The sequence below is a fragment of the Parus major genome, chromosome 9, assembly GCF_001522545.3.
Source record: "Parus major isolate Abel chromosome 9, Parus_major1.1, whole genome shotgun sequence".
Classification (NCBI taxonomy): Eukaryota; Metazoa; Chordata; class Aves; order Passeriformes; family Paridae; genus Parus; species Parus major.
Window position 1 is genome coordinate 5,962,258 of NC_031778.1, and position 25,309 is coordinate 5,987,566.

Below are 25,309 nucleotides of genomic sequence, written 5' to 3' on the forward strand. Positions count from 1 at the left end.
TCGCTTTCTGGAATTCTTTCCAACAGCAAAGCAAGCACTTGCTCACTGCTTTTGACAGACCATATAATAGCCACTCTATGCTACTTTTTCCTGGTTTTAGCCTTCAGTTTCCTTTGGCAAAGCAGATATCTATTAGTTTGCCCTTAATTAAGCTCATTAATTAGAACATTAATAAAAACCAAAATTATCAAGGTAACTCAGAACTCCTGCACTTATTGGCTCAGTTTGCACCATTCAATCAGAATTTGACAGAAGATCTACAATAGATGAGGAACAACCAGGCACTCAAAGAAGGTGGGAAGAGAATGTGGAACCCCAAGTGTTTGATTCACAGGAAAAGTTCGACAAAGGGGTCTGGCTTTAAGCCCCTGGGGAAAGAGTCATAGACAAATCTCTGTTTACTCACAACCAGGAAAAACCCAGCCTTAAACAGCACCAGAAATCCAGGACAGCAGGTGACAGCTGGAATATTTGCTCATCAAAGACCACTTCTGAAAACCTGCTTTAAGATGTATGTTTCTGTCTTACCCAGCAGAAAATAAATGAGAGGGAAGCAGATGGATGGGAGAGAAGGAATGGGAATAAATTCACTGTACACTTGAAAGCAGTCAAGTAGCTTCCTCCTCAATTATGGGAGACCCTTTTCCCCTGCAAAAGAAAGCTGCTTTTCTCCCATGAACTCAGTGGCTGGTTTTCCTACACAGCTCAAGAGGCTGCTTCAACCATTAATTGCTTCTGGTTAGGAAAAAAAAATATTTATTCCACAAGCATGGCTCTCTGCCTTTAAAATGTAGAAAGGTCAGGGTGCTCGAGGAGCTTTCTGTTTGTTTTCTATCAATAACAGAAGGCACGAGCTGACAGCCATGCAGATACCCAAGTCAGCTCTAAATCCAGGGAGCTCCAGAAATGGAAACTGCCTGGTTGTCATAGCAGCAGAGCAGGATACCTGAGCTAATTACTCAGACTGAGAGGCAGAGCTAATTAGCCCTGATGCAGCATCACACTGACACAGTTATAATCCTTCTGGGACCTCACGTACATATTGCTGATTAGACATTTCAGTTTGCTTGCAAGCAGCTCAGAGAGCTCGGCACTCAATGCTGTGCTTTACATAAACATTCAAAGGAAGAAGAGAAAAAAGGGGGAAAAGCAAAAATATGTTTGTACAAAGAAGAAAGCAATGGAAAAGAGCTCACAAAAACTCCCAGAAAACTCTGAACACTGATCTGCAACACTTCTGCAAGGGAGGAGGTTGTCTAAATCCACAATGCTGCAGACCAAAGCACAACAGTGGAGATGGAAATTTCAGTAGTGTGGATACTGTCCCAGTCCAGTGGCACTTAATTGAAGAGAGGGCTTTACCATTACAACAAGCTTATGTCAAAAAGTTCCTTGTTACCTAATAATGAAAACTCTGACATTTTGCTCCTGACTTTGAAATAAGAAAGTAAATGCAACACCACCTGCTTTACAGATTGTAAATCCTATGGAAAATAAACACCTACTACCAACAGATATACCTGTTTTGTTTTCAAGGACTTCCATCAGCAATTTTACTGTTTTTCCACAAAGAAGTAGTATTTTAACACTTACCTTTTCACCTTTTTAAGGTACTATCTGATACAAGATCTTCCCTCTAGAAGCAGCAACACATTTTAAAAGGATCAGAAACAAAACATGAATGGGTGAAAGTATCAGTCCTTGTTAACCATTTTTGTGCCACAGAAATTCAGCAAAACACAATGGAAAAGACTACACAGACAAGCTGTGAAAGGCAGGGATTTTTTTTGTATTTTCAGAAGAAAAAAACACGCAAGATAAAGAAAAATTCTTTACATAACTATTTCACTTCCTTGTAATCAAAATTAGCAAAGGCAACATATGTACAGATTGAGCAGGCAAACTAATCAGGGAAGATGACAAGTGACCAACTCCCATGCAAATCTGCTTATTGAACTGAGATGTTCTGACAGTTCAATACAAGAAACTTCTCATTTACACTAAATAGCACTCTAAAAACACAGAAGGATTACTGGAGTCACACTAAAACCTAATCTCCTATGTTTTGTTTTTAAATTACATACATTAAATAGATACTCAGAAGAGTTGACAAAGGACAGACATGCTTGAATATTTGGTGCATATTTATTGAATTTTAAATTGCACAGATCTTTTACATTCACCTGCAAAAGCCACTAATTTAACAACTGTTAGTATTAACAATTTACGTAATATGGCTGCTTACTCATATTTACAATAGATCACTTCTCATTTCAGCAACAGCTACAATCAAAGCTGGAAGATGCCAAGAGGTTCGTTCATCTGTGCTGCCCAAGAGAATGAGATAAATATATAAAAATCAATGTTTCTCTAAACAGAAAGATATCTTTTCAGGGTCAGAAGTGCTTCTAAATAAAACAGTTTGGTGTCTCCATTTCTAATTAAAGCTATTAAGTGGGAACACACTCTTCCACCTGCTCAAAACTTCTGAAGGACACATCAAGCTAAATGTACTTGACATATATTTAGATGTAAAGTGATTCTAAGCACTACTGAAATGGTAGATTTATAAACTTAGCATCACAATTCCTTGAGAAACTTCATCCCAAGTTAGTTGTCCTCCTCCCTTCAGTTAATGATCACAAACAGACATATTATCAGCCAGCATTTAGATCCAGCTTTGGGAAAGGAGGCTGGAGAATCCAAGACAATGTTAGTGGAGCAAACTGAAAAGAAGAAAATCAAGGAAGATAAAGCAGTCATTGAGATTCACAATGGCTATTATTTATCAGAAATAGAAATAAGCAAGAATGTCAATGAAGTCTCTAAAGGGAAATAAAGATGTCATAATATATCATCTACCCATGAGAAAGAATTTAAGTCTTTCTCACAAGATACAAAACAACCCCCTATTTCTCACTTCCATCAAGGAAAGCTTGGTATGCACTTTACCCTAAGTGGACTACCAATAAAATCCACTCTCTTCTGATAAAGCTCTTATTTATCCTAGAAAACAAGCATATCACTGGAAACTGGAAAGAACTGCACTGTTTGCCAGGCTTTTAACCCTGTTCTAGAGCTGTTACTGTAGCCACTGCAAAAAAATTCCAAAACAGAAATAAATCTCCCAAACACACTAATGACTTGGGGACTAAGTAATTTCTGCTTCCTTTCTCCTACTGCTGCAGTTTGGAACCAGAAGGCACTGAAAGCTCAGCAGAGATAGCCCTGGGATACAGACCAGAGCACTGAAAATGGAAAGTCACATCTCAAAGAAAAGCCAAGTAAGTCAATGACATCAGGCACTCGCAGTGCTGCTGCCTCCCAGCCAGTAACAGAAAGCTTTTCTGGGAAGCACTTGCTCCAGCAGCATATGGCTGACAGTGGGCATTCAGCCTGCATCACTCACCAACAAGGGGTAAAAAAATAGGAATCTTATCACAGTATTTCTTTCTCTAATGAAGAGAATGAAAGGGAGAATAAATTAGAGAGCAGCAGGGGAATGAAGATATTTATGACATGCCTTCACCAAAAGTTTATATCAACAAGAAGATAAACATATGGCCAAGGATGCCTTCGGTTTAATGCTGCCCAAATTCATACAAGTAAGCTTGTAGAATTGTTTTTTTGTCACATACACTTTCAGGAGATAAAAAAAAAAGAAAAAAGAAAAAGCACACAGAATACAACTACTTTCATATAAGCTGCCAAACACAACTGAAAAATGTTTCAGGGGCTCTCTGTGAACAGTGCAGACATTGACACAGGCCAGTAACCTAAGCCCTAACCTTCAGCCCTTTCACAGAATGCTCCCAGAGATTCAGTCTTTCCTGTCATCCACAAAATACATTTATTTCCTTCAGCTATGAAAAAGGGCTGCTGAAGCTGCTAATGGTTCCTATTTCTTTTCTCTGATACTCTTAACTACTCAAGACTTCACCTTACACTTAAGGAAGAAAAGGGACTTCTGCCCAGACCATTTAATGCCTAAAGGTGTATTCCCACATCAGACACAAAATGAAGAAAAAGAATTTCTGAATTGTGCATTGTTTTCAACTCTATTCCAAGTAAATTCTAGGAAGCATCAGAAAACAGTAGATAGTTTGGTTCTGGGCACTACAGACAGAGTGGAGCTCTGTCTCTTTTCAAGGCTGAGTTAACTGAAAAAAGACAACACATGAAAAATTCATTAGAAGGCACGGTGTGGCAACAGAATGCTAGAATGGCTGACTGCTGCATGCCTGGTAACGGAGACTGCTTAAGCAGGGTATAAAAGGCAGGGCACTCGCTGCTGACATGATAAAGTATTACAGAGGAATAAATAACTCTGATGCCTCATCCACAGAAAATCTTTCTTGCTAAGCAAAGTGAACTGAAGGCTGACTCCTTCCTCTTCAGTTTAAAAAAAAAAAAATCATTTTCCTAAAAAGAAAGAAAAAATATCAAGTTAAGGTATAGCTACCAACCAATTTTTGCAGTTAAAAAATTGGGAAGAAACAGAAAGGGGAAATAAAGATACGCCTACCTGGAGTACCAGATCTTTTGTTTCCTGTTGCTGACGAGCAGAGCGTCTCTGTGAGGATTTGTATACTTTAGCATGATGACAGGAAAGTGAGAAAGAGAAAGGGTAGCCCTTCACAAACAAGCTTTAAATCATGTTATTCTGGAATGCAGACAATATTTCTATACAAACCATGCACACAAGGAGTATCAATCCAAGAGTCTCCCCCATCTTTACCAGCATTTGCATTAACACATGTTTGTAGGTCAGATTTATTCTATACAACTTGTTTCCCATGTTCTGTACCTCGACATCCTGAACACTGGATAAAGAAGTTGATTAAATCCAGAAGTGCTATGTCCCTGTCTTGTTTATATGATTCAATCCAGTCGTCCACCACAGACTGTCAAGAAAAAAAGAATACTTATCAGAGACTCTTAAAAAGTGTTTTATTAAAGGCAAATGACTTATTCTTTTCAGAACATAATTTTATAATTTAGCATTTATTTGTTATAGCTATACATGTGTACAAAATCAGAAATCTATGCACCTTCTCTCAAGGTGGAGACAGAACAAATATAGTTAGAGAGAACAGAACTATATGCACCATTTTCTGGTATTATATTGTATAAACACAAGTTCAGATAGAAATTACTTTAAATCCTCCAAACTACTTAAGAGTATTTTTTCAGTTTTAAAATTGTGTTGAATAAAACAAACACTGTTACTCCAGAATGATCAACATATATTCCCAGAAAATGGATGAGTAGAAATACTTTGGGATAAATACTGATTTTCTATTGCATAGAGAATATCTCAGTACTTATAAAGGCCAAAGTAGTACATCAGTCACCCAGGAACACTGTAAATAGCTCAGGAGAATAAAAAAATAATGAGGAATACACAGTAAATAAAATAATACAGAGAAATTTGACTTAGGGTGTTTGTAAAGCTACCTGGATCACAGGATAGGAAACTCAGTTTTTAATTGCCCTCAGAACTACAGTTGGCCAGGAGATATTTATCTATCGACCAATCTACACACACATATATATATATATATATATGTATGTATGTACGTATGTGTATATATATATAAAATCTCTGATATTCCAAGCTCCTCAGCTACATAAACACTGTAGGTAAGGAATTGTGTGTATTTAATGTAATCAAACATTGCACTTGACTTATTTTATGAGGGAAAAGACAAATTATTCTGTTCCGCACATGCAACAGCATTCATTAGGAAAAGCTTGATTATATTATCAGAGCAACTAATAGATTAGTTTATTCTGGACAGTTCAGGTTGACAATGAGTTTCTATAAAATTAAATTTAAAAATAATACACACACATACAAACATCCCACCATGCCCACACAAGTGGCCTCTACTGTGCTGAAAAGGATTTAATTAAAAAAAAACCAAAATAATCAAAATAATTTGATCTCTTAGAAAAATCAGCCTTTTTCTTGATTAGTAGCTGTAAGGAGTGATCTTGAAAAATCCCTCTGCAGTATCCACTTATCCAAGTGCAAACTCCCAAGACTACCAGTGGGCCCTTGGCAGGTGAATTAGGAAAAGGATGCAAACCGGTGGTGTATGTACCAGACACACAGAACTCTGTACTGAGCCAAAGCTCTCCATGTTTAACACACATCACTACACTCACCCTTGAGCCAAGAGCAGACTAGCAATACTATCATGTTATCCAACAACCAGGGTAAATCTCTAAACATCCAATTTTCCAGGAAACTCAAGTTTTCACAGGTTTTGTCTCCCGAAACACACACACGCGCGCGCGCGCACACACACTCTGTAGGAGAAGCAATCTTAAAAAGGGTCCATCTGCTACTTAGAAGAAATTAGCAAATCTTGGCCTCTAAATAAGCTTCACACAAGTTGAGGGAACATGAAGCAGCAGCACAAAATCACTTATTTAGAATGTTATCTCACTGTTATTTCATCGTGAATTCAGACCTGTTCCTGGAAGTATCAATCATTTCAATCAATCAGCAAAATTCTCCAGGGCACATAAACCAAATGTAGCCAAATGTAAAAAGTATTTACTACACCAAATATTGACAGAGCTTAATGACCAGGCTATTGGTGTACTACCAATTTACAAGATTTGTTTGAACAGCTCTGTTACTGTAGATATCTGAACAACATGCAATTGCTGAAGTTATTTTTTACACTAAAGAAAACAGTAGTTGTTCTTGGTCAGATGACAGGTTCACTGGCCTACAGTTTTCCCTACATGTAGAGAAAAGCTTAAGAAGCATAAGTGCAAGAATATACTGATATTTCTGAGTTACGGTCCCAGACCCTTAAAACAGCAAATTTCTTCTCCCATGGATGTGTCTGTCTAAACCAGCTTTATATCTACATCATCTTGCAGCAGTGTGCAAGTGTTAATTATTCACTGCAAAATAAAAGAATAATTGTGTTTTAAACTTGCCAATTGTTAGATCCATTTGGTGTGACCCAATTCTTATGAAAGAAGAAAAAAACAAACCCCAAGCCCCTGTTTGCATCTTCCATGCTTCCATCTGGCCACCTTTTTCCAGGCAGAATAATCCTACTCTGTGCCATGTGGCTTGCCCAGAAATAATTCTGTATCTTTATTCTTGCCCACTCCTGTCACACATCTCTTGACAGTTTCTGAAGTCTACTATATTCTTTGAGCCTGGGAAACCTCAGCTGCTTTTCCTGAGTGTTAATAACTAGTTTCCCAGCATCTGTTCATTATCCACAGCTGAGTTTCACAGAAAACACTCCCCATGGAAGTAAGGCTGGCCCAAGAAATTCCCTCCCACGTTCAGCCTTACTCCTGTTTTTTCCTACAACACATTGCCCCTTCAGCCATACCACTGCAGCTTCTCATGGACTGTGCTATAAATACTGCCTGTGAACCCATCTGGATTTAAAAAAGGGGGACAACACAAGGGAAGAAATGTAAAGGAATACCTTTAAATTTTGCTTCTGTTTCTTTTATACAATTATTTATTTATTTTTGCAGCACTATCTCAAACTGCAGCATCAATGCAGCTCCTCTCACTTCTATTTTATGTCTCTTGTACAAAAAGAATTGTGGGGACACGCTGTGTCCTTGGGCACTGGGGGCCCATTCTGTCTTACCAGTTTGGCACTTGCACTTTCAACCCAAAACCATCATGCAATTTACAGAAAAGAAGTGGCTCATCTCCAGACTTGGAGACCAGACTGGAGGCAATACAGAGTCTTTAGTGGCAGCAGTAGATAAGAAAAGCAGAAAAATCAGAGTGAAGGTTCTCCAGAGGGATATCAAACAAAGACTGTCTTGACCTCTCAGAGAACTGACAAAGCTGTAAGTAAAATTTGAATTTGTGGGACCATTTGATCTAGGCTGGCATGCACAAGCTCCTCAGTGCCTTGGCACTCACCACTGTGTGTGACACACACACACAGTCAGTGTTGGGGGAGCTGTCAGTGTAACTCCTTGCTCTGAACAGGCATCTGTGGAGAGCAGAGAGGGCTCCTGCTGCACAGCGCTTATGTTTACCACAGGAGAGACCCACTGACTGAGGGGCTGCAGGTGACAAGTCACATACAGGCACCTGACCTGCCAGCATCAGCACAGAGCCACAGAAACTGCATTCACTAAGCCCTAAAAATCAGTGCCCCAAAATAACGCCCACAGACTCACACATTCAGCCCTTCTTACACACTTGGCATGCTGGCTGCCTCATTTTGTTAGAGATTACAGTTTAAGGCAACAGGAGATAATGAAGCCAGTCTACATATGCTGCAACAGTTGGAACTTAATCAAATGTTTGATTTTTGATGTAACAGAAAAGAGCTATAAGAACTAGAAAACACTAGATGAATAAATAAAAATGACACACCTCAGACCCAAAAGAGAGACAAGTATACACTGAAACAAGACAAAACAGCAGTAATCCAAATACCAGGAAAAAAGATTGAATACAAGCAAAAAAGGAATCAAAGCAGGGGCAGCAGCATAGCAAATGGTGCAACATGCAAGCCTTGCCAGAAATTGAATTATTTTGCATAAATATGTATAGAGAGAAGGACTCCCATTAAAAACAAGTATTTCTAACCAACGGGCCCCAGGTTACAGCAAACCCTTTTTTTAACATAATCCAAGAGCAAACTCAGGGAAATGACCCACATTTGATCAATTTGCCCAGAGATCTCCTGTTCTTGCCCCTCCCTGTCACCTGTCCCAAGCACGGATCATTAAATCTCGAAGGCACATGTGGTGACAGGAGGGAAAGACCAGGTGGCCCTTTCAGAAAGGAGGTAGCTACAAGCAGGTTCCACCCCCCAACATTCATCCTTATGAATCTCCCTGCCTACTTCCACAAAACATCTAGGAAAGAAGGCTGCAATAGATGAGCATGAGCTGCTCCAATGGTACCCATCTGCTTCCAGATGTTTTTACCTTCAGATGCAGTGGGGAGCATGAATTTACCATATGGAAATGTGCACTTACATGCTGTGCATGAAATACATAATTAATTCAGCATTCTGGGGAGGCACAAGATCTAAAGGACGTGTGCTGCAGCCTTCCCAGGGGCAGCACATCCACGCTTTTGGGATTCACCAACTTCAAGGCACATGCACAAGGAAAAGGCTCCCTTGGTAACAAGCTCAACTACACAGATAAAACCTCCAAATGACTCCAGCAATATCAACAATCCTCCTTCACTCCCTGCTGTCAGGACTCATCTAGACACATACACGCATCATATCTCTGGGACAGTCAACAAGGCCATACAGGTACATTACAAAGATAAGACTCAAACACTTTTTTTTTTTTTTTTTAAAAAAAAATTATGAAATTGCTTCTATTCTTATGAGAACTGAGTCAAAATTCAAGGTGTCCTGCAAATGGCAGATGATGTATGGTACAAATATAGAGTCAGTACAAAGATTTCTCCAAAGCCTGCAACAGTTTTCAAGAGAATGTCACAGAACTGAACTCTTTGATGAGGCTGTTTTAAGAACTACCATGGAGCGTAATTTGAAGAATATGCCAGGTAAGAAACCTTATACAAATAAGAAGCCTAAATTAAGTCAAGCAAGTAGCAGAATAGATGCACAGTCTGAGTAAACAACTTCTAATCGATCAACTTGCAGAAATATTGACCCTCACATGTCAAAGTCTGCTAAAAGATAAACCAAAGCATTTTACACTACTGAAAAGGAACAGCAGTTTGGGGCTTCCAGTAAAAGCAAGTCAGATGCAATGAATGAAATAATGAAGCTAATGATCTTACTAGGCTTTGCAGCTATGAATCCACTTCATATTCCTTCAGTGTGAGAGAATTCAGGAGCATTAAGCGCTGAAGGAACCAGAGGGACTGACTACAGAGGACACATTGCCAGTTCATGTAAATTAGCACAGTCCCACTAAATATTAATGAAAGCTGATTTCAAAAAAAGCTGTTTCACAATTTCAATTAAGTAACAACCTGGCAACAGTGCTAAAACAAAAGGGAAAACAAACGACACCATATACAAAGTGCATGTTAAAATGGAAGATCTGAGTCAACTGTAAACCAAGGCAAATTGAGTATAAGGAACTTTAAATAATTTGCCATTTCATACAATTGATCATGGACATGCTTCATTTACAGTGAACATGAAAGAAAAAAAATTACTCTAGAATGGGTGTGCAATGTGTTTACATCAAGGTAGGAAAAAATCCAATAATCAAAGCTTACACTAACAACTTCTGCCAAAATCCCAGTCACTTAAATGAAATTTGAAACTGATTAAAAAAGGAATGCACAGTGAAATTAAATATTTCAATAACCTGTATAAAGAGCAACTGAAATAGAAAAGTAGAAAATATACTTGAACAGATAATGAGAAGAACTTAGTACACTTAAAATAAGGACCCAGGGGAAAAAAGACAAGTAGTGAGAGACTTAAAACACTCGGCAAAATATTTTAAGTGAATCTGTTCAGGCTGGGTTTTAAAAAAAAAGAATAAAAGCCTTTTAAGGATAAATTTTGTAAAAACTGAAGAAACTACACAGATGGCTACTGGGGAGAAGGTAGTTCCTAATGTGTGAAAGTGCAATTTAGATTGGACAGTAAACTCCAGGATGAGTGCCTGCCTGCATTCCAAACTGCAGTCTAATATACACCCAGTGAAAACCTAATATAAGGATAATAAAAATGAACTGCAGCTTAAGGACATCCACTTCGTTCTTTTTCTCTAAGGATCATAATTTTAAATTATGAAAGAGTTCATACTTTGCTAACACCTATCATGCACTTCCTGAGAAGGTAAAATGATTTTTTTAAAAAAAAAAACAACCAAAATATCACTATAGATAACAGTAAGCAAAAATGGGAAAACTTGTTTTATGCAGTGTCTACCTACGTAACTTTTTATTTTCTGAAGCACAGAGAAGAAAGGAATACAATCCTAGAAGTATTTCTTCCCAATAAAACTAAGGGATTTATACTATCCATAAAGGATTATCTATTTGGCATTTTGTGTAAATACATATTTCTATGCAGTAGACTGGGTATTAAATATAATTACACAGGGAAATCAATGTAACATGTTACACTGAACCATGTGGGAGAAAAAAACGCTACCAAATAAAATAATTATTTCCTTAAGAGAATCTTAGAATGGTGAAGGTTAACTGGAATTACACTGAGTGCATAAATGGTGCTGGGAAAATTCTGCTTTCAAATGGACTAAAATCACAGGAAGTCTTGAGGCTGAGCACCGTGCAAAGTTATCACCAAGATTTTCTAAGGTGGCACATATTTTCTAAGGTGCTCATCTCTCACAGTTGACATGTTACACCGTTTCCAGGGGGCTGTGTCTGTTTAAGCTGAGCCAACCATGGGCATGAATGATGTTACAAAGCATCAAAACTGCTCATAAACATTGAACAATGGAATGAAAAGATACTTGGAGGAGTGTTGAAACAAAATGTAGTTACTCCAGTAAGAAACCCATCAATTTATTAGAACACATGATTCATATTCCTTTGCTACCACAGTTTGTAAAGGGTTCACAGATCACCCCAGACACTTCAAAAAACATCAACATTCTAGAGAGCAAAAGACTTTTCTGCCTTCAAATATAGTGAGTATTTTCAGGTACAAATGCTTTCACACACTGCACTACTGGCATTTGTGTCCACATTAACAGCAATATCATCTCACATCTTATTAAATCACAAGGGAAAAGAAGCCTTGTTTGATGACTGCAGAAAAATTCATTTGGTATTAAGGGATACTCCTCAAATTAATTAATGCTTCATTTGGTGGCTACATTGTTCCAAGTGTAACAACTATAAAAACATGTACCTAGTTTTGATTTTTTTTTTTTCTTCTAATTCAGTACCATACAATCAAAAGCAAAACAAGATTAGGCTACAGAAGAAATCTGCCTAACAAAATGAAAATACTAGTTTAAATTATAATAATAGATGCAGTCATTTTGCCCAGTAAACTTTAAAGACTGCATGCTGAAACTCCTACAGAATTTCTGATACAATCTGGGGAAACCCTCAGTTATAATCCATCCTTCAAGCTGGAGGATACAGCAGTTAAAATACAATAAAGGACAATTAAACTAACCTTGCCTTTAACACAAAAAGCATGGGTAATACTTAATGTATGTCTGTATATTTTTAATCTTCAAAGACCTCTGCTTTCAGAAATAGCTGAGGGAGACAGAGATGTGATTCAGCAAAAAACTCTTTTAGATGGAGAAAAGAAACTCAGAAAAGAGAGCCTTTAAGACTACTGAGAACACAGACACCACAGTGGCCCTGAGCTGCAAACAGTCAGAGGTAGAGAGAGTACCTAAAACTCATTTTTGCCATCTTATTCCCTTTCTGCCACTGTCAGAGACAGGCTGTTGGACTTTTGGTGCAATCCAGTTACAGCTGCTCTGATGTTCTTAATCTCAAGGATCTATGTAAAAACACATGTAATACCTCCTGCGTAAGATAAATATGGTTATATAATCACTCTAATCAGGAATAAGTCTGCCAGAGGTGGATTTCTCAAGGCAGGGTAAGCACTGCTACAAATACAGCTTTACTTGGATTGGGAGAGAACCTCAAAAGATACAAATCCCCATGTGCCTAGATGTGCAGGAACCCCATGCAGCCTCGATTTCTGGAAAGACACGGAAAAACTGGTGGCACGATAAAAAAAATCCATTTCAACACACTAGATACTTGGATATTTCTCTTAAAATACTTGCTGGCATATAATGGAGCCATATTTATTCTGAACTATGTCTAATCAACACCAAGATTACCTTTTATTAGCTGAGCCTAAGCAGAGGCAGCAATTTTTTATGTTTTTTTTTCCCCAAAATCAGTCCCTACTCTGTAGTAAGCTGCCAACACCAATTGAGGGTGCCTGGTAATGCATGGAGTATTGCAGAGACATCAAGGCACAGATCTGTTCATGTTTTAGTACTGAACACCTGCTAGGATTACTGATGATGCATTCTCTGATGTTCAGGGGAACAAAATCCTTTGCAGACAAGGAAGCAGAACACTTCTATGCTCTATTTGACTACCAGTAGTACAAACTTCACTACAGATAACTGGTCATAACTAACTCATGAGAAATTTGCAGTTCTAAACAAGATCTGATTTCATCGCAATTTCTTTAGTCCCTGCCATCTTAAAAGCAGGGTCAGAGACCAATGCAGAAATGTCTGAATATTTTAGCTAGCAGTCAGTCTCTGCCTGGGTGGGTCAGCTGGAAGAGTAGAGGCTCACCCAAGCCTTCAATCCAACCAGCAGGCAGCTGAGCACATGACAAATGCTGATAGAGACCATTCAGCATATGGAGGTTCAGAGTAGGGAAATGTAGAGAATATAGCTGTCACCATAAAATGATATAACTAAAAAATAAATATATGGAAGAGATAAATGACAAAAAGCAGAAGAGTATCATGTTTGACTATGAAAACAAAAATCACTGAAGAAATTCTATGAACAGCCTTAATGGAGTAACACTTGAAAATGTACCTGCAGAAAGCATGAGCAGAAGGTCATGTCACACTTCATTCACAGAGAGCTGCTGACAGAACAACTTCTGAAGCACTAACTATACAAAAGGTTACAGAGCAAATGAAAAACACTGACAACCGTCTGATACCAACTTAACATGGGCATCAAACAGATTTACAGAATTCAAGCAAGACACAAGCAGCACCCCATGACAGAGGCAAAGATTTTATGCAAAGAACAACCCTGGAATTATGTATATTTTAAATACAAAAAATTAAACTGATTTTATTTCCGTGGAAGAAGCAACAACCCTGAAGAGAAGTAATAAACGAATCCTGCTGTGAGAACAAAAATAGAGAAGCTTAGAAGAAGTGAAAATTGAATTCAGCAACAGACTTTTATGAATTGGCATCACAAAGCCAGAAAAATCTAACAACTAAAAAAAATTCTGAGAGCAAACAGCAGGAGCAGATAAACCAGAAACGAAAGCACATGATTTCTATGTAATCTCAGAATATTTCAGTTGAATTTTCCTGGGTTTTCATTGCTGAAAGCAAACTTAGGAGCACTAGAACAAAAAAATTATTTATATAACAGGGAATTACAAGTTCATACTACAGGGAAATAACTAAATATTGAGAAATAATATGTTCTGCCAAATACAAATATATGGCACTTGTTTGAAAGCTGCAATATTGACGAAATTGCTAAAATTGAACAAAAGACCTGCATCAAAACTATGAAAAACAAATATGCCAGGCATTCCTAATTGTTACATCAAAATCCTAATATATTACAGAAAAACACAAGTATAAAGTCACTGTTAAGCTTGGTTTAAAGAACCTTGGTTTCACATGAGATGATTGTGCAAAAGTGCAAGTTAAAAAATATTAAATCACATTTTAATTGCATTCTCTTTCCTGCTGTAGGGTTACTTTGATTTTTTAGAATATTTTTACCAACAGTAAATTTTTCAAAGGTGCCCAAGCAATGCATACTCCTGAAATTAGGGCTCAAGTCATTTATGCCTTTTTGTACCCCAGGCCTTCATATATCTCAAATACAAAAGGCTTATTCCTTTACTATTTGCATATAATCTCACCCCTGCTTAGATGGTGCTGTATACTTTTTCTCCTACCTGCAGGCTGGGCACATGATAAGTGTGTGTGTGTCCTATGCATACGGGATTTGTGGATACACGTATATGTGAATATACAGACACATATCCACCTACACATGCATATACAAACTCTCCACTTCTAAAAACAATTTCTTTCTATCTGATTTCCAAAGGGTTCTTAATACAAACATGAAGACAATTTTTTTTTTTTGTATTTAATCTGCGGAAGACTTGTTTCAGCATCTCTTTTGATACAGATAAAATGTATCAAAGTCAATACCACATACACACAGAGTCATCAAATATCAAAGCAATTGCCCATTCCTTTCCATTTGGCTTCTGCAAATATCAATAACTCTAAGTCAACTATACTGTACAAAGTATATTGTATGTTCTGTACCACAGTAAAACCAGAAAATAGACTCCAGATGTTTCCTCGATTTCTGCCAGAAACAAAACTTGAAAAAAATGCTGAAAACCAAACAAAGTTGGAAGCTCTGTTGTAGGAAAAAAAAAAGGCATAAGGAATCCATCCATAGCTTTCTTAGGAGTAAATTTGTTCTGTCTTCACCTTCTAGATAAGAAGGGTCAATCCTGAATAAGTGTAAACACAGAAACTATGAAGAACAAAAATTCTCATTTCCTTCCAGTATATTACTTCTTTAAAATTACATCTCAGACTTTCCACAGATTTGAGACAGGAAATTTTCAACAACTTTCACTCATTTGAAGTATATGATGCCTCTGGGACTTAAAAGAGGCTCAACTTTTGGCTACACTAAAAGTAATAATGAGACTGGGACTTAGCACAAATTTTCCTAATTTGTACTTTTCTCATGTTAGTCAGCATCAAAACAAGCTAACTGATACTGGCTAAGTCCTGTGTTGTTGAAATGCAAAGTAAAGGAGGTTTTCTTAAACAATCCTTCAGAGTAGGAATGTCTGTCAGCTTTGCATGAGATGAAGAGTGTTCTGGGCCCATTCTTTCTCCTTTGAGTATCAAAACCAAGAGCTGCACAGCAGCTTACTAAAACCACACAACACTGTCAAAACCAATCCTCTGTGCAGGGTCTTGAGATGTGACTCACCTGGCCCCACACATCCTGTAAAGACCTCTGACCTGATCAAAACATAAGCAGGTAAGAAACATTTCTAGAGGCAACTAGGATGATCTTACTTATTATACAATGAAAAATTTGCCTTCAGGATGTGTCAGTGTTTTCCCTCAGACTCAGTGGAAGTCTAGGGAAATAGTTTAGCCTTTACCTACTGTCCTGATGGGGACAGCAGGAATGCAAGTTCCAGTGCAAAGGGCTCCAAACTGCTTGTGTGAGCAGGTATTCTTGAAAAAAAAAGCGAACAAAAAAGGCCTAGATTCATCATTATTTTCATACACTTTTTTCCCATATAAAGCTTGCTACAGGATGTACTTTAATTAACTGCTTATTATCAACAGATATTTTTAACTTCAGAGTAATGGATCAACAATGGAGAATTTGAAACACATGGCTTTCTGCCAGATCTCTTGTTCTTCAGCAGGATACAGCCCTCAATCAGAACCCACTCAGTCCTGTACTTTATCATATGCAGTCCATTAGACCAATGCAGTCATGACAAAATACTATAAAAGCACAGCTTAGACTGGGCTCCAGTCAGAATACACTGAATTGTGAGGAGGAACACAAGTAGACATTTTACCTGCATAGCGCTCTTTCCCAGCTTAACCACCTCAAACAAAGTGACAGGGTCCCCTTCTCCATTCTGCTGCGGGTGGCCATTGGCTCTCCCACGACTTGCTCCTCGAGCTCCAGCGTCAGAACGCCCCTTGTCCGCTGGAGACTTCCGGGGTTTCTTAGTGGCAGACTGGGCAAAGAAAACCAGCAGAGTGAAAGTTTATTACAGCTACATCTGAAATCACCCAGCGTTTCTTTATAAATGATCCATAAACATTACATCCTTATACCCTCACACACACTTATACACACAAAGATCATGGGATGAGCCAGGCTGGAAGGCATCTCCAGAGGTCTCCAGCCTGACCTCCTGCTCAAAGCAGGGTGAGCTAGGAAAATCAACCAGGTTGCTCAGGACTTTATCCAGTCATGTACATAGAATTTTATTTATCAGTAGTTGTTGAGGGACTATTTAAAAGCCACTGCCACACCAAGGTAAGTAGTGGTCACCCGAAGACACTGATGAACTCCCAATGCTGGAGTTCATGTCAGTCCCCATATGAGTCTTACACAAGACAGACATTGAGAATAATTGGTGATTTTAACTAATGAGCTAAGACAGTAAGTTATTAAAAATACATTTGTCACATTAACATTCATTTTCTGTATTTTCATTTTCATACAGCTTTTATAAGAAACTGTGTACATAGTCAGCTCTTCAACTCAAATCACCAAATCACCAAATTTGTACAGCCAGACTTAGTAGATCACCATAGCAGCCTCTTGCTTCAAAATTTTATGAGTTAAAATGTTTTCCCTTTGAGTCTAAATTATTTAATGTAAATTTTCTCTACATTCTTCAAGATTTTAATCAGGTGATATAGATGCTGTCTGTCAAGACTCACCTACTGAACAGTTTGTTCTGAATTTAAGTCACTTGTGAAACAGAAACAAAAAAAAATTCTGGGGAAAATAACATCAGATTTCTTACTTTCATATTCTATTCTTTCTCCCTACCGTGAGGCACACAAAAGCAAAATCTGCTGTTTCCCACAGAACAATGAAGCTATTGTGAGGAATTATATTAAAGAAAACAACTCAAAAACTAAATTTTGGACAATATCCTTATGACACCGTTTTACTCAAGTATATTGTCAGCTGAGTTTCTATTAATGCTTTTAGTAAAGAACACGAAGTCAACATTTTCAGTTGCATATTAAGAATGTCTCAAGACACATTGAGAATTCTACTGCAGAGGAAAGGAATCTAATTTCTGGCAGAGAGCTGGTAGAAGACAGCCCTGCAAGTCCAGCTTCCCTCATGCTTTAAGAGGGATCCCTGCCTTAAAAGGGGTGGGGCCAGAGGGCTGAAGCCAAGGGCAAGGTAGAGCACAACTACCTCTTGCAAATATTCAATTAAGGGCTTGCATAGAAATGCAAGCCAGAAAGCTTAAAATAATGGTACAATCTCTGTGAAGTTTTCTGGATAATATCTGCACTGAGGATCAAAAGAATATCTCCCTCAATGAATTTTTAAATATGTGCAAAGCTCCCTGTAACAGCAAGAATATTATCAACATACAACATGTTTAAGTACTACTGAGCTTGAAAGACATGCGATCACTATTTATTAAAATGGGAAAGAATTAGAAGTAAATTGACTCCTTTGAGATATAAAACCCATACACTTATTCCATCTGGGAGACAGTAAGCATTTCACCTAGTTACAAGAACTGCTAAATGAAAGCTTGAATGCAAACTCCCTCTACAGAAACTAATGCAAGCCCCCTCTACACTCAGTTTTTATCAACGTGTAATTGAAAGAGAGGCATTAAACACTGCAAGGATGAAGGGAAAGGCAGTAAGAGATGGATGTGACATTCACATATCCAAAGCTACCTTGTTAATGAAAGCAATGTGAAAAGGCACCTGTGTGAGTACCTGAGCATGAGTACTACAGACACAGGTTCAAAATGTGCCATCACTAGGCATATAAATGCCCTGTTTAAATTCTCTTTGTCAGGTATCCTGGGAAAAGGGAGGTGCTTTGACCAAGGCTCCTTGTCTGAATTGGAAGGGCAAGATCATCACCGAGCCCTCAGAAGAGGTACAGAAATAACTGACAGGTGTACTTCTGACAAATTACTGGATAAAGCAGATTCTTCAAGTAAATACCTTAATATCCTTGAATTAACACCAGATATATTACTGAATCTACTTGAATAAAATTTCTCTCTGGAGTAGGTTTTCTTTTGACAATGAGAACATCTCTCAGAGTGGAGAAAAATCTCGCATCTAACAAAAGCCATTGTGTATCCAAGCTGGGGTAGCAGAATAGAGATGTGGGATCTGTATTGAGTCCTGCCTCTAGAGACAAAACAAGTAGACAAGATGCTCCACTCAAGACTGAAGAAAATCCAAAATGTGAACTTTCTGAGCTAGGAAAGGATTAACATTGTCTTCAGGTGGAAAGGCACTAGTGAAAGGGCATCCACCCTTCAGCACTTCCACCCAGCAGGCATCTGGCAGGAAGCCCAAGTTCAGTCTCATTCCAGAGTGTGAATATGAAATAAAGTCATATATAGGCCCTCCACCAACTGTTTGGTGCTTTAAAGTTTTGCAAGCACAAAGCACATGGCATTCCTTGGTCATTAACACACAATATTACAATGCAGTAGTCAAACATTATTTGCACATAATGTGTCTGAATTTACATCAAGAAACTTTGCAGGCCATGTTGACAGGTTTGAGCTCCATACAGTTTCCTCCCTCTAAGCACAAAGTTCAGTAGGAAATGCTACTTCAAAGAGACCAATCAGCCACTGGAATCATCTCCCCAGGGAATCTGGGGGCTCATCAACACTGGACAATTCAGATTCAGCTGGACAGGCTGCTAGGGCATCTTTCCTAGATTGTGTTTTTGCCAGACAAGGTTGAACCAAATGATCTGTGAGGTCCCTTCCAACCTGGTATTCTATGATTCTATCCCAGGATGGAGACGTCCTCCACCACCACAGAGCAAGTGAACAAAAAGGCAGGACTAGCACATCCGCAGAAACACAGAGAAGACTTGTTCATGATACAGAACATCTGTGGCGTATCTCCAAAGGCAGGGTGCTCTTGGAAGTGGAAGTTGCAAAAGCTACAAATCTAAGAATTATGTTTATTTTTAAGGATGACAGGTACAGGTAACGGTGCATCCCAGAAAAGAGACACACACACTCACAGGAAAGGGTGATCCTTCTGGAAAAAAAAAAAAAACCAAAAAAAACAGAACCCATTCTCTAATGCCATGTTCTTCCACACAGAAACAGACCTGCTTAAGGCAGCCCCAGTAAACCTGTCAGACTATAACTGACAGCTCTAAAATGAAATGTTTAATAAGATCAGAGTGAAAATCTAGCAGGTTTCCTCCCCCAGATCCACCTAATGCTCAACAAGACACAGGAAAAACAGAATCTCTGAGTCCTAACAGGAGGAAAAATCATGATTATTGCACACCATTTTATAGCTTTCAGCCAGAAAGTTCCCCCCTGAAGTGGGGGAATTAGGACTGACAAAGGAAAGGATAAAGCAGTGTGACAAAGTAAGAATGCTTGAGGCTTTTTAATCACACGCCCAAAAAAAAATTGCATGGAGCTGTGAGGCTGCAGCAGTTGCATTTGTGATTTCACTCCAAAACCCAGGACAGCTTGGCTGGTGTGATGTCCAAATGAAACAGAAATTACTGATGATTTTTGAAACCTGTGACAACAAAAGCCTAGGGTTTATATACACCAGCATTAGGAAATTCAGAAGTTCCAGAATATGCCACAGAAGCAACAACCAAAAATGGCCGTATTGATTGTCACATACCTTACCTGTCACTTTAAGGCTTCAACAAATGCAAACAGGAAACAAAATACTCGACTGCAATTAAACTAGAATGATGACAGTTCAGGATTTTCTAACAAATTAGCTACACAATACTTTTCCTTTCATGTCTTTAAAATTACCAAGAAGAAAATAAACTCACCCACATTTGTAAAATCAAGTAATACAGTGAAAATTAATTCACACACTACCAAAAAAAACCAGTGAAGGTGGCTTGACGTTTTACATTAACATTCCCCAAGTTGATGTGATGCACTTCATGAAGAAATAAAGTCCTAGAGTCAGTAACTCCGCCTAACACACCACCTAGAAACAATGACCTGTATGTGCATTCACACTGGGAGTCATTTAGAGGAATAAATATCCCATTTCCCAGGGAAAGTGGTAGAAGCTTTGTAACCTCCATTTGAGTAAGACTGAAGAACTTGCCTCTCCAAGGCATCAGCCCCTCAAGAGGCTCTATGTTATAAGTCTGTGTTAAGCAAAAGAAGAGTAATGCCTGAGGTCTTCATGGATTAATTCTGATTAAAAAAAGACTATGACATCTCATACCATCATCACGGTTATCCAGGGAGAAGTTCTTGGATTCCAACAGTCCTGTGGACTGTTTTGGTCATAGAAACAAACAAGGTGCTACCTGTGAAAAGTTTCATCCTACGAATAAAGACAGGTGCACGTCCCCTAACACCCAGTGCATCCAGAGCTGCTTCAGCTGCAGCCCTTGCAGTTTAGGATGAAAAAAGTAGGAGTGTTGGGGAGTGGTGGTACTATTTTTCACCCTTATTTAAAAATCTATCAAGAGTTCTAAAAGTCATCTTAAAGAATCAAGAGAGTACGCTATAAATGCTTGAATAATTTCAATTCTTCTAGCTGAGGCATTTAGTGCCAAAAAAAGATTTTTTTCCACAGAAAAATTAATAGATTGCCAAAAATACAAGAACCATCCCATCAAAAGCTTAAAAAGAAAACTTCTAATGCTACAGGTAACAGGATAGAAAAGTCTTCACAAAGATGCTACAGATGCACTGCATTTCTACTGACCTAGAGACTTCCTTCATTTGTAAGGGACAGACCTAAACCATCAGGCAGCAGGCAAGCTGAAACAGGACACTGATGTAAATCACACCAACCACAAACCTCCACTGCTATGAAAAGAAATTCTTCTAAGAGGATTCCTCCCTGTTATTAATCAGGACACGTATGACTTGGAACTAGAAGCAAAACTCAATCCCCTGCTGTATCTAACATCTATAGTGCAAGATAAAATAAGACCAGGAATCTGCTGCAAAGTTAAAATTTCCAATATGAATGCAAAGATACGGCACTGTGGTCTGTCTCGTCCATACCAAAATCTACAAAAGGACCTGAAAGTAAAATTGTACAGGCTTTCCTGGGGACAAAAGCATCAGAAGTGCCTTGTTTCATCTTGTTTTAGGTGACTCTGAGTATGAATGAGAAAGAAACCAGCAGAGATCTCCAAATTGCCACCTCTGGAACAGACAAACTGATGTTTCTCCCTGTACTCTGAATTAGAGATTAGAACTGTCTACTCCTACCTCAAATCTGAAACACAGCCAGGGATCTCTCTCACTGCCTCAACCTCCAGCAGCTGAGGTTTAAGCCAGGTTGTTCTGAGCTCCTGGGAAAGTGAGGATGAGCAGTTTAAAATAAAGCATGCCAACAATGCTGAACGAAGTGTTGATCCAGAAGAGGAGACAAAAAAGGATGGGTAAATAACTGATCTGAGCCTGAGCTCACTGATGTGAATGCTACATTGCATCATAAGCCCTTGTGCTTTCAAATCCCCTAGAACAGGAGAGTACATCCAAACCCATGTATTTCAATAATGTAGCAGGCAGAGAGGGCAATTTGGCCACTATTACTCAGGAGCTTCAAGGAGAGGACTGTTAGAATTCACTCCTTAAATAGATCCCCAGAATTCATTTAAATACATAACGAGATGGTATCACAAACATGTGCACCACAATATCCCACTGGCTGGACAGGTTCAGCTCTTGGCCAGTCACTCCATGGGCATCTACTCTAGGAGACTCAGTGCTTAGGAGGGTACTTGGCCAATAGCCAGCCCCAGCCACTAGAGCAGCCCCTACTAAATGCACAGCAAGGGCAGAGAATTCTGAACAGTCAGGTTTGATTCTGAGAGCTATTCTGCAAGACCAATGCACTTAATCTATTTGCAAATTGACTCTCTAGACTACTCCGTCAAAGACTCATTAGAACAGTGTACAGAAGTGAAGGGGCTACTTAAACAGCAGTGCTTTAGAATGGAATGACTTGGATTGAACGGAAATCCTAAAAATCAACTAGCTCGAAGTGTTTTAGAAAGTAAAGGCACCCCAAAAGCATTACAGTTCTTTATGAACTGAAGAGGTATTTGCTACAAAAGCAGCATTTCAAATGAGCACCATCTTCCTACAAAGGTCTCAAATCTGCAGAGAATGTCTTTGGAAAACAATCTGGAAAATCCTCTTGTAGTAGTGTATATTTCTGATAAAATGTCAAGTCCATTCTGTGACACTCAGCAGAAACCTGTTTAAAATACATACATATATTTGATGGAATATATTCCAGGCAGCTCTGTAATAGGATCATGCAGCACAAAGTAAAGTCCCTTTCCAAAAGAGGTCAGTAAGGTGTGCCACTGTAGCTATGGTGGCCTAAGGACTTCAACAAACTGGCATTTACAGGAAGAGATTAAATCTTATTAGAGCATTTAGTTAGAAAAAAGAGCATTTTAGTTAGAAAAAATTCCCAGCCACAGAAATGAGAAGAGCCTTTGGGCTACCCTCTTCAGGTCTATAACAGAAATGAAAATCATCTAAGCTAAATCTCAGTTATGAAAAACATTCCTGAACTTAACTAAACCTTTCAATCTGTTTCACATCTGGCAGTAAAGGTAGGTAGTACCTGTGAAGGAAACAAAAACCACAGTAGTGAAGAGTCGGGGGGTGGGGGGGGGTGGGGTCACAGCTGCACCTCCTGTAAGAACCAGACAGTTCTCCTGAGGGAAGTGACTGGGTTAGCAACACGGTTTGCTAAAGCAATACAATTACCAAGTCCCTGGCTCTTAACATCAAATAATGCTGTAAATTCAATTGCCTAGATTAGCCTTTCCAACGTTTTTGCATTTCTCCTCTAGACATTAAACATTGAGTAAACATTGAGTGACTTTTTGCTTTAGGAGCTTTTTTTTTTTTTTTTTTGTAGAAGAATCAAAGGAGAAATTTATCATGAAGTAAAATGGATAGGCACCTAAGAGAAGCTGTGCAGTCTCCAGCCTTGGCAATTTTCAAAATCAAACTGGAAAAGCCATGAGCAATGTGGTCTGATCCCAAAGCTGCCCCACTCTGACTAGGAGGTTGCACTGAGATCTGCTAAGTCCCATTCCATAAATGACCATGTTGTTTTTCTTCTCTGAAACTCTTCCAGTCCTAATATATGCTTTCCTGAGATTTTGGGATGGAGGTCAAAAGGGAAAGAGAAAGTAGAAGTGAGAAAATTCTTCCAAATTTTGACAAGCTACAGTTTCATAAAGGACACCGTATTTGTTTCATTCTCTATTTTCTTCCTCTAAGTTGTAAGACTGGATTTGGGGTTTTTTGACTCCTCTTAAGTATTAAGATGAAGCCTCCACAGACTCTCTCTTGATAACCCTAAGGTCTTGCAGCAGCAAGCAGCTCACAGCCCATCACTTTGTGAATGAAGCAATGGCTGCTTCCTCTGCACGTTCATCACGTGACAGTCATACCTAATGAGCCTGGAGTTGTTCTAAGCAAAATGAGCAATTCCTCCCTTAGAAACCTGATAGCAGGACCAGCAGAGTGCTTCAGTAAATGTTCTCATAGGAGCTACTAATAAACTGAAGCAGAGGAATGAGAAATGCTTTTTGTAACATCCACCTTTCTCTTCCAGTGAGTGTGGGCTGGGTACAAAATACCACCCCTAGTGTTGCTGTAACTTGAATTCCTACATTGTGACAAAATTCTGGGTTAGCAATCAGGTTGCACCAGCCTCCTTTTTTTAATTAGAGCTACAAAACCCCATAGATTTGCTAATGAAGTATTCATAAGATAATTTTTCATATTATCCTTTGCTTACAAGCTATGTAAACAGATAAGCTGTTCTCTTTAAACACTTAAGGCTTGCTCTGAAGAGGCTTCATGTTCATGAGCAAATCCATTTATCTGATGAAGAATACATGCATCATAGGAAAGTGTTCAAAAGCTTTCAAAAAGGAAGACAACATGCCTAGAAAAGACCAGGATTTAAAATGTTGGCACCCTGAATAAGTCCAGAGACTGTGATGAAAATTGAAAACCAACCGTAAAGAGGAATTTGCTCCAGCTTGGCCAGCATGCCTGAGGAACACATAGATCTGTCCATTCTTACAGCCTCACCAAGCCCATGGCTTGAGATAAGCCTTAGGATCAAAGCCCTCAGGGTTAAAAAAAACAACAAAAAATCTTCATCTACTAGTGCTATATGCACATTCATATTGTGACTTTATTCATAGAGCAACACTAAGAGGTGAATAAAACAAACACAGAGAAGTTCCCACCAAGTCTTACTCCACACTGTGTACTTCAAGTGATACAGCCAAAAGAGCCAAACTGATCATTTTCAAGAACCAAGATGAAGGACAACATGACACACAGAACTTTCCCTTTATTTTTCAATAAATTGGCTATTTTATAAAATAAATGAAAATAAGAGAGAAAGCCTCCCTAATACCCTGTGTAATAGAGAACTGTTTCTGTATGTTCCTACTGATAGGCCAGCAGGGACAAAGACAACCTTATCACCTACTTCATTATGCCAGAGGATTTGTTGAAGAACTCCCATTCTGTAAGTAGAATGCAGTGAATGTCAATCACATGACTTCTGAAATAGATCTTCTCAGGAATCTAGTAAATATCATGCTGCAATTCTTCTATTCACATTAAAAGATTATCAGTAATAAAAAGATGGCTTAAATGTCATTTGTCACTTGAAGTCTATTACAACTTTCAACAAGAAAGTGGCTGTACTTACTGAAGTTATTCTCATATCTGTAAGAATGTTGTAATAACAGTAATAACAAAACTGTATTGTTCATGAAAGCAGCTAG

The 25,309-nt window shown here is 38.5% G+C and overlaps 1 protein-coding gene across 6 annotated transcripts in view; it reads right to left on the minus strand.

Moving 5' to 3' along the window:
* STAG1 (stromal antigen 1) overlaps positions 1-25,309 on the minus strand; it is a 154,170-nt gene that overhangs the window by 83,134 nt on the left and 45,727 nt on the right. For 4 of the 6 annotated variants that reach the window (XM_015637464.3, XM_033516801.1, XM_033516800.1 and 1 more), the window contains 2 exons: positions 16,335-16,514; positions 4,808-4,904 (listed from right to left, as the gene is read on the minus strand). In XM_015637464.3, the coding sequence (XP_015492950.1) occupies positions 4,808-4,904; positions 16,335-16,514 (277 nt within the window). Of the gene's footprint in view, positions 1-4,807; positions 4,905-16,334; positions 16,515-25,309 lie in introns of those variants that run through there. The other 2 variants (XM_033516802.1, XM_033516804.1) reach the window with 2 other exon arrangements.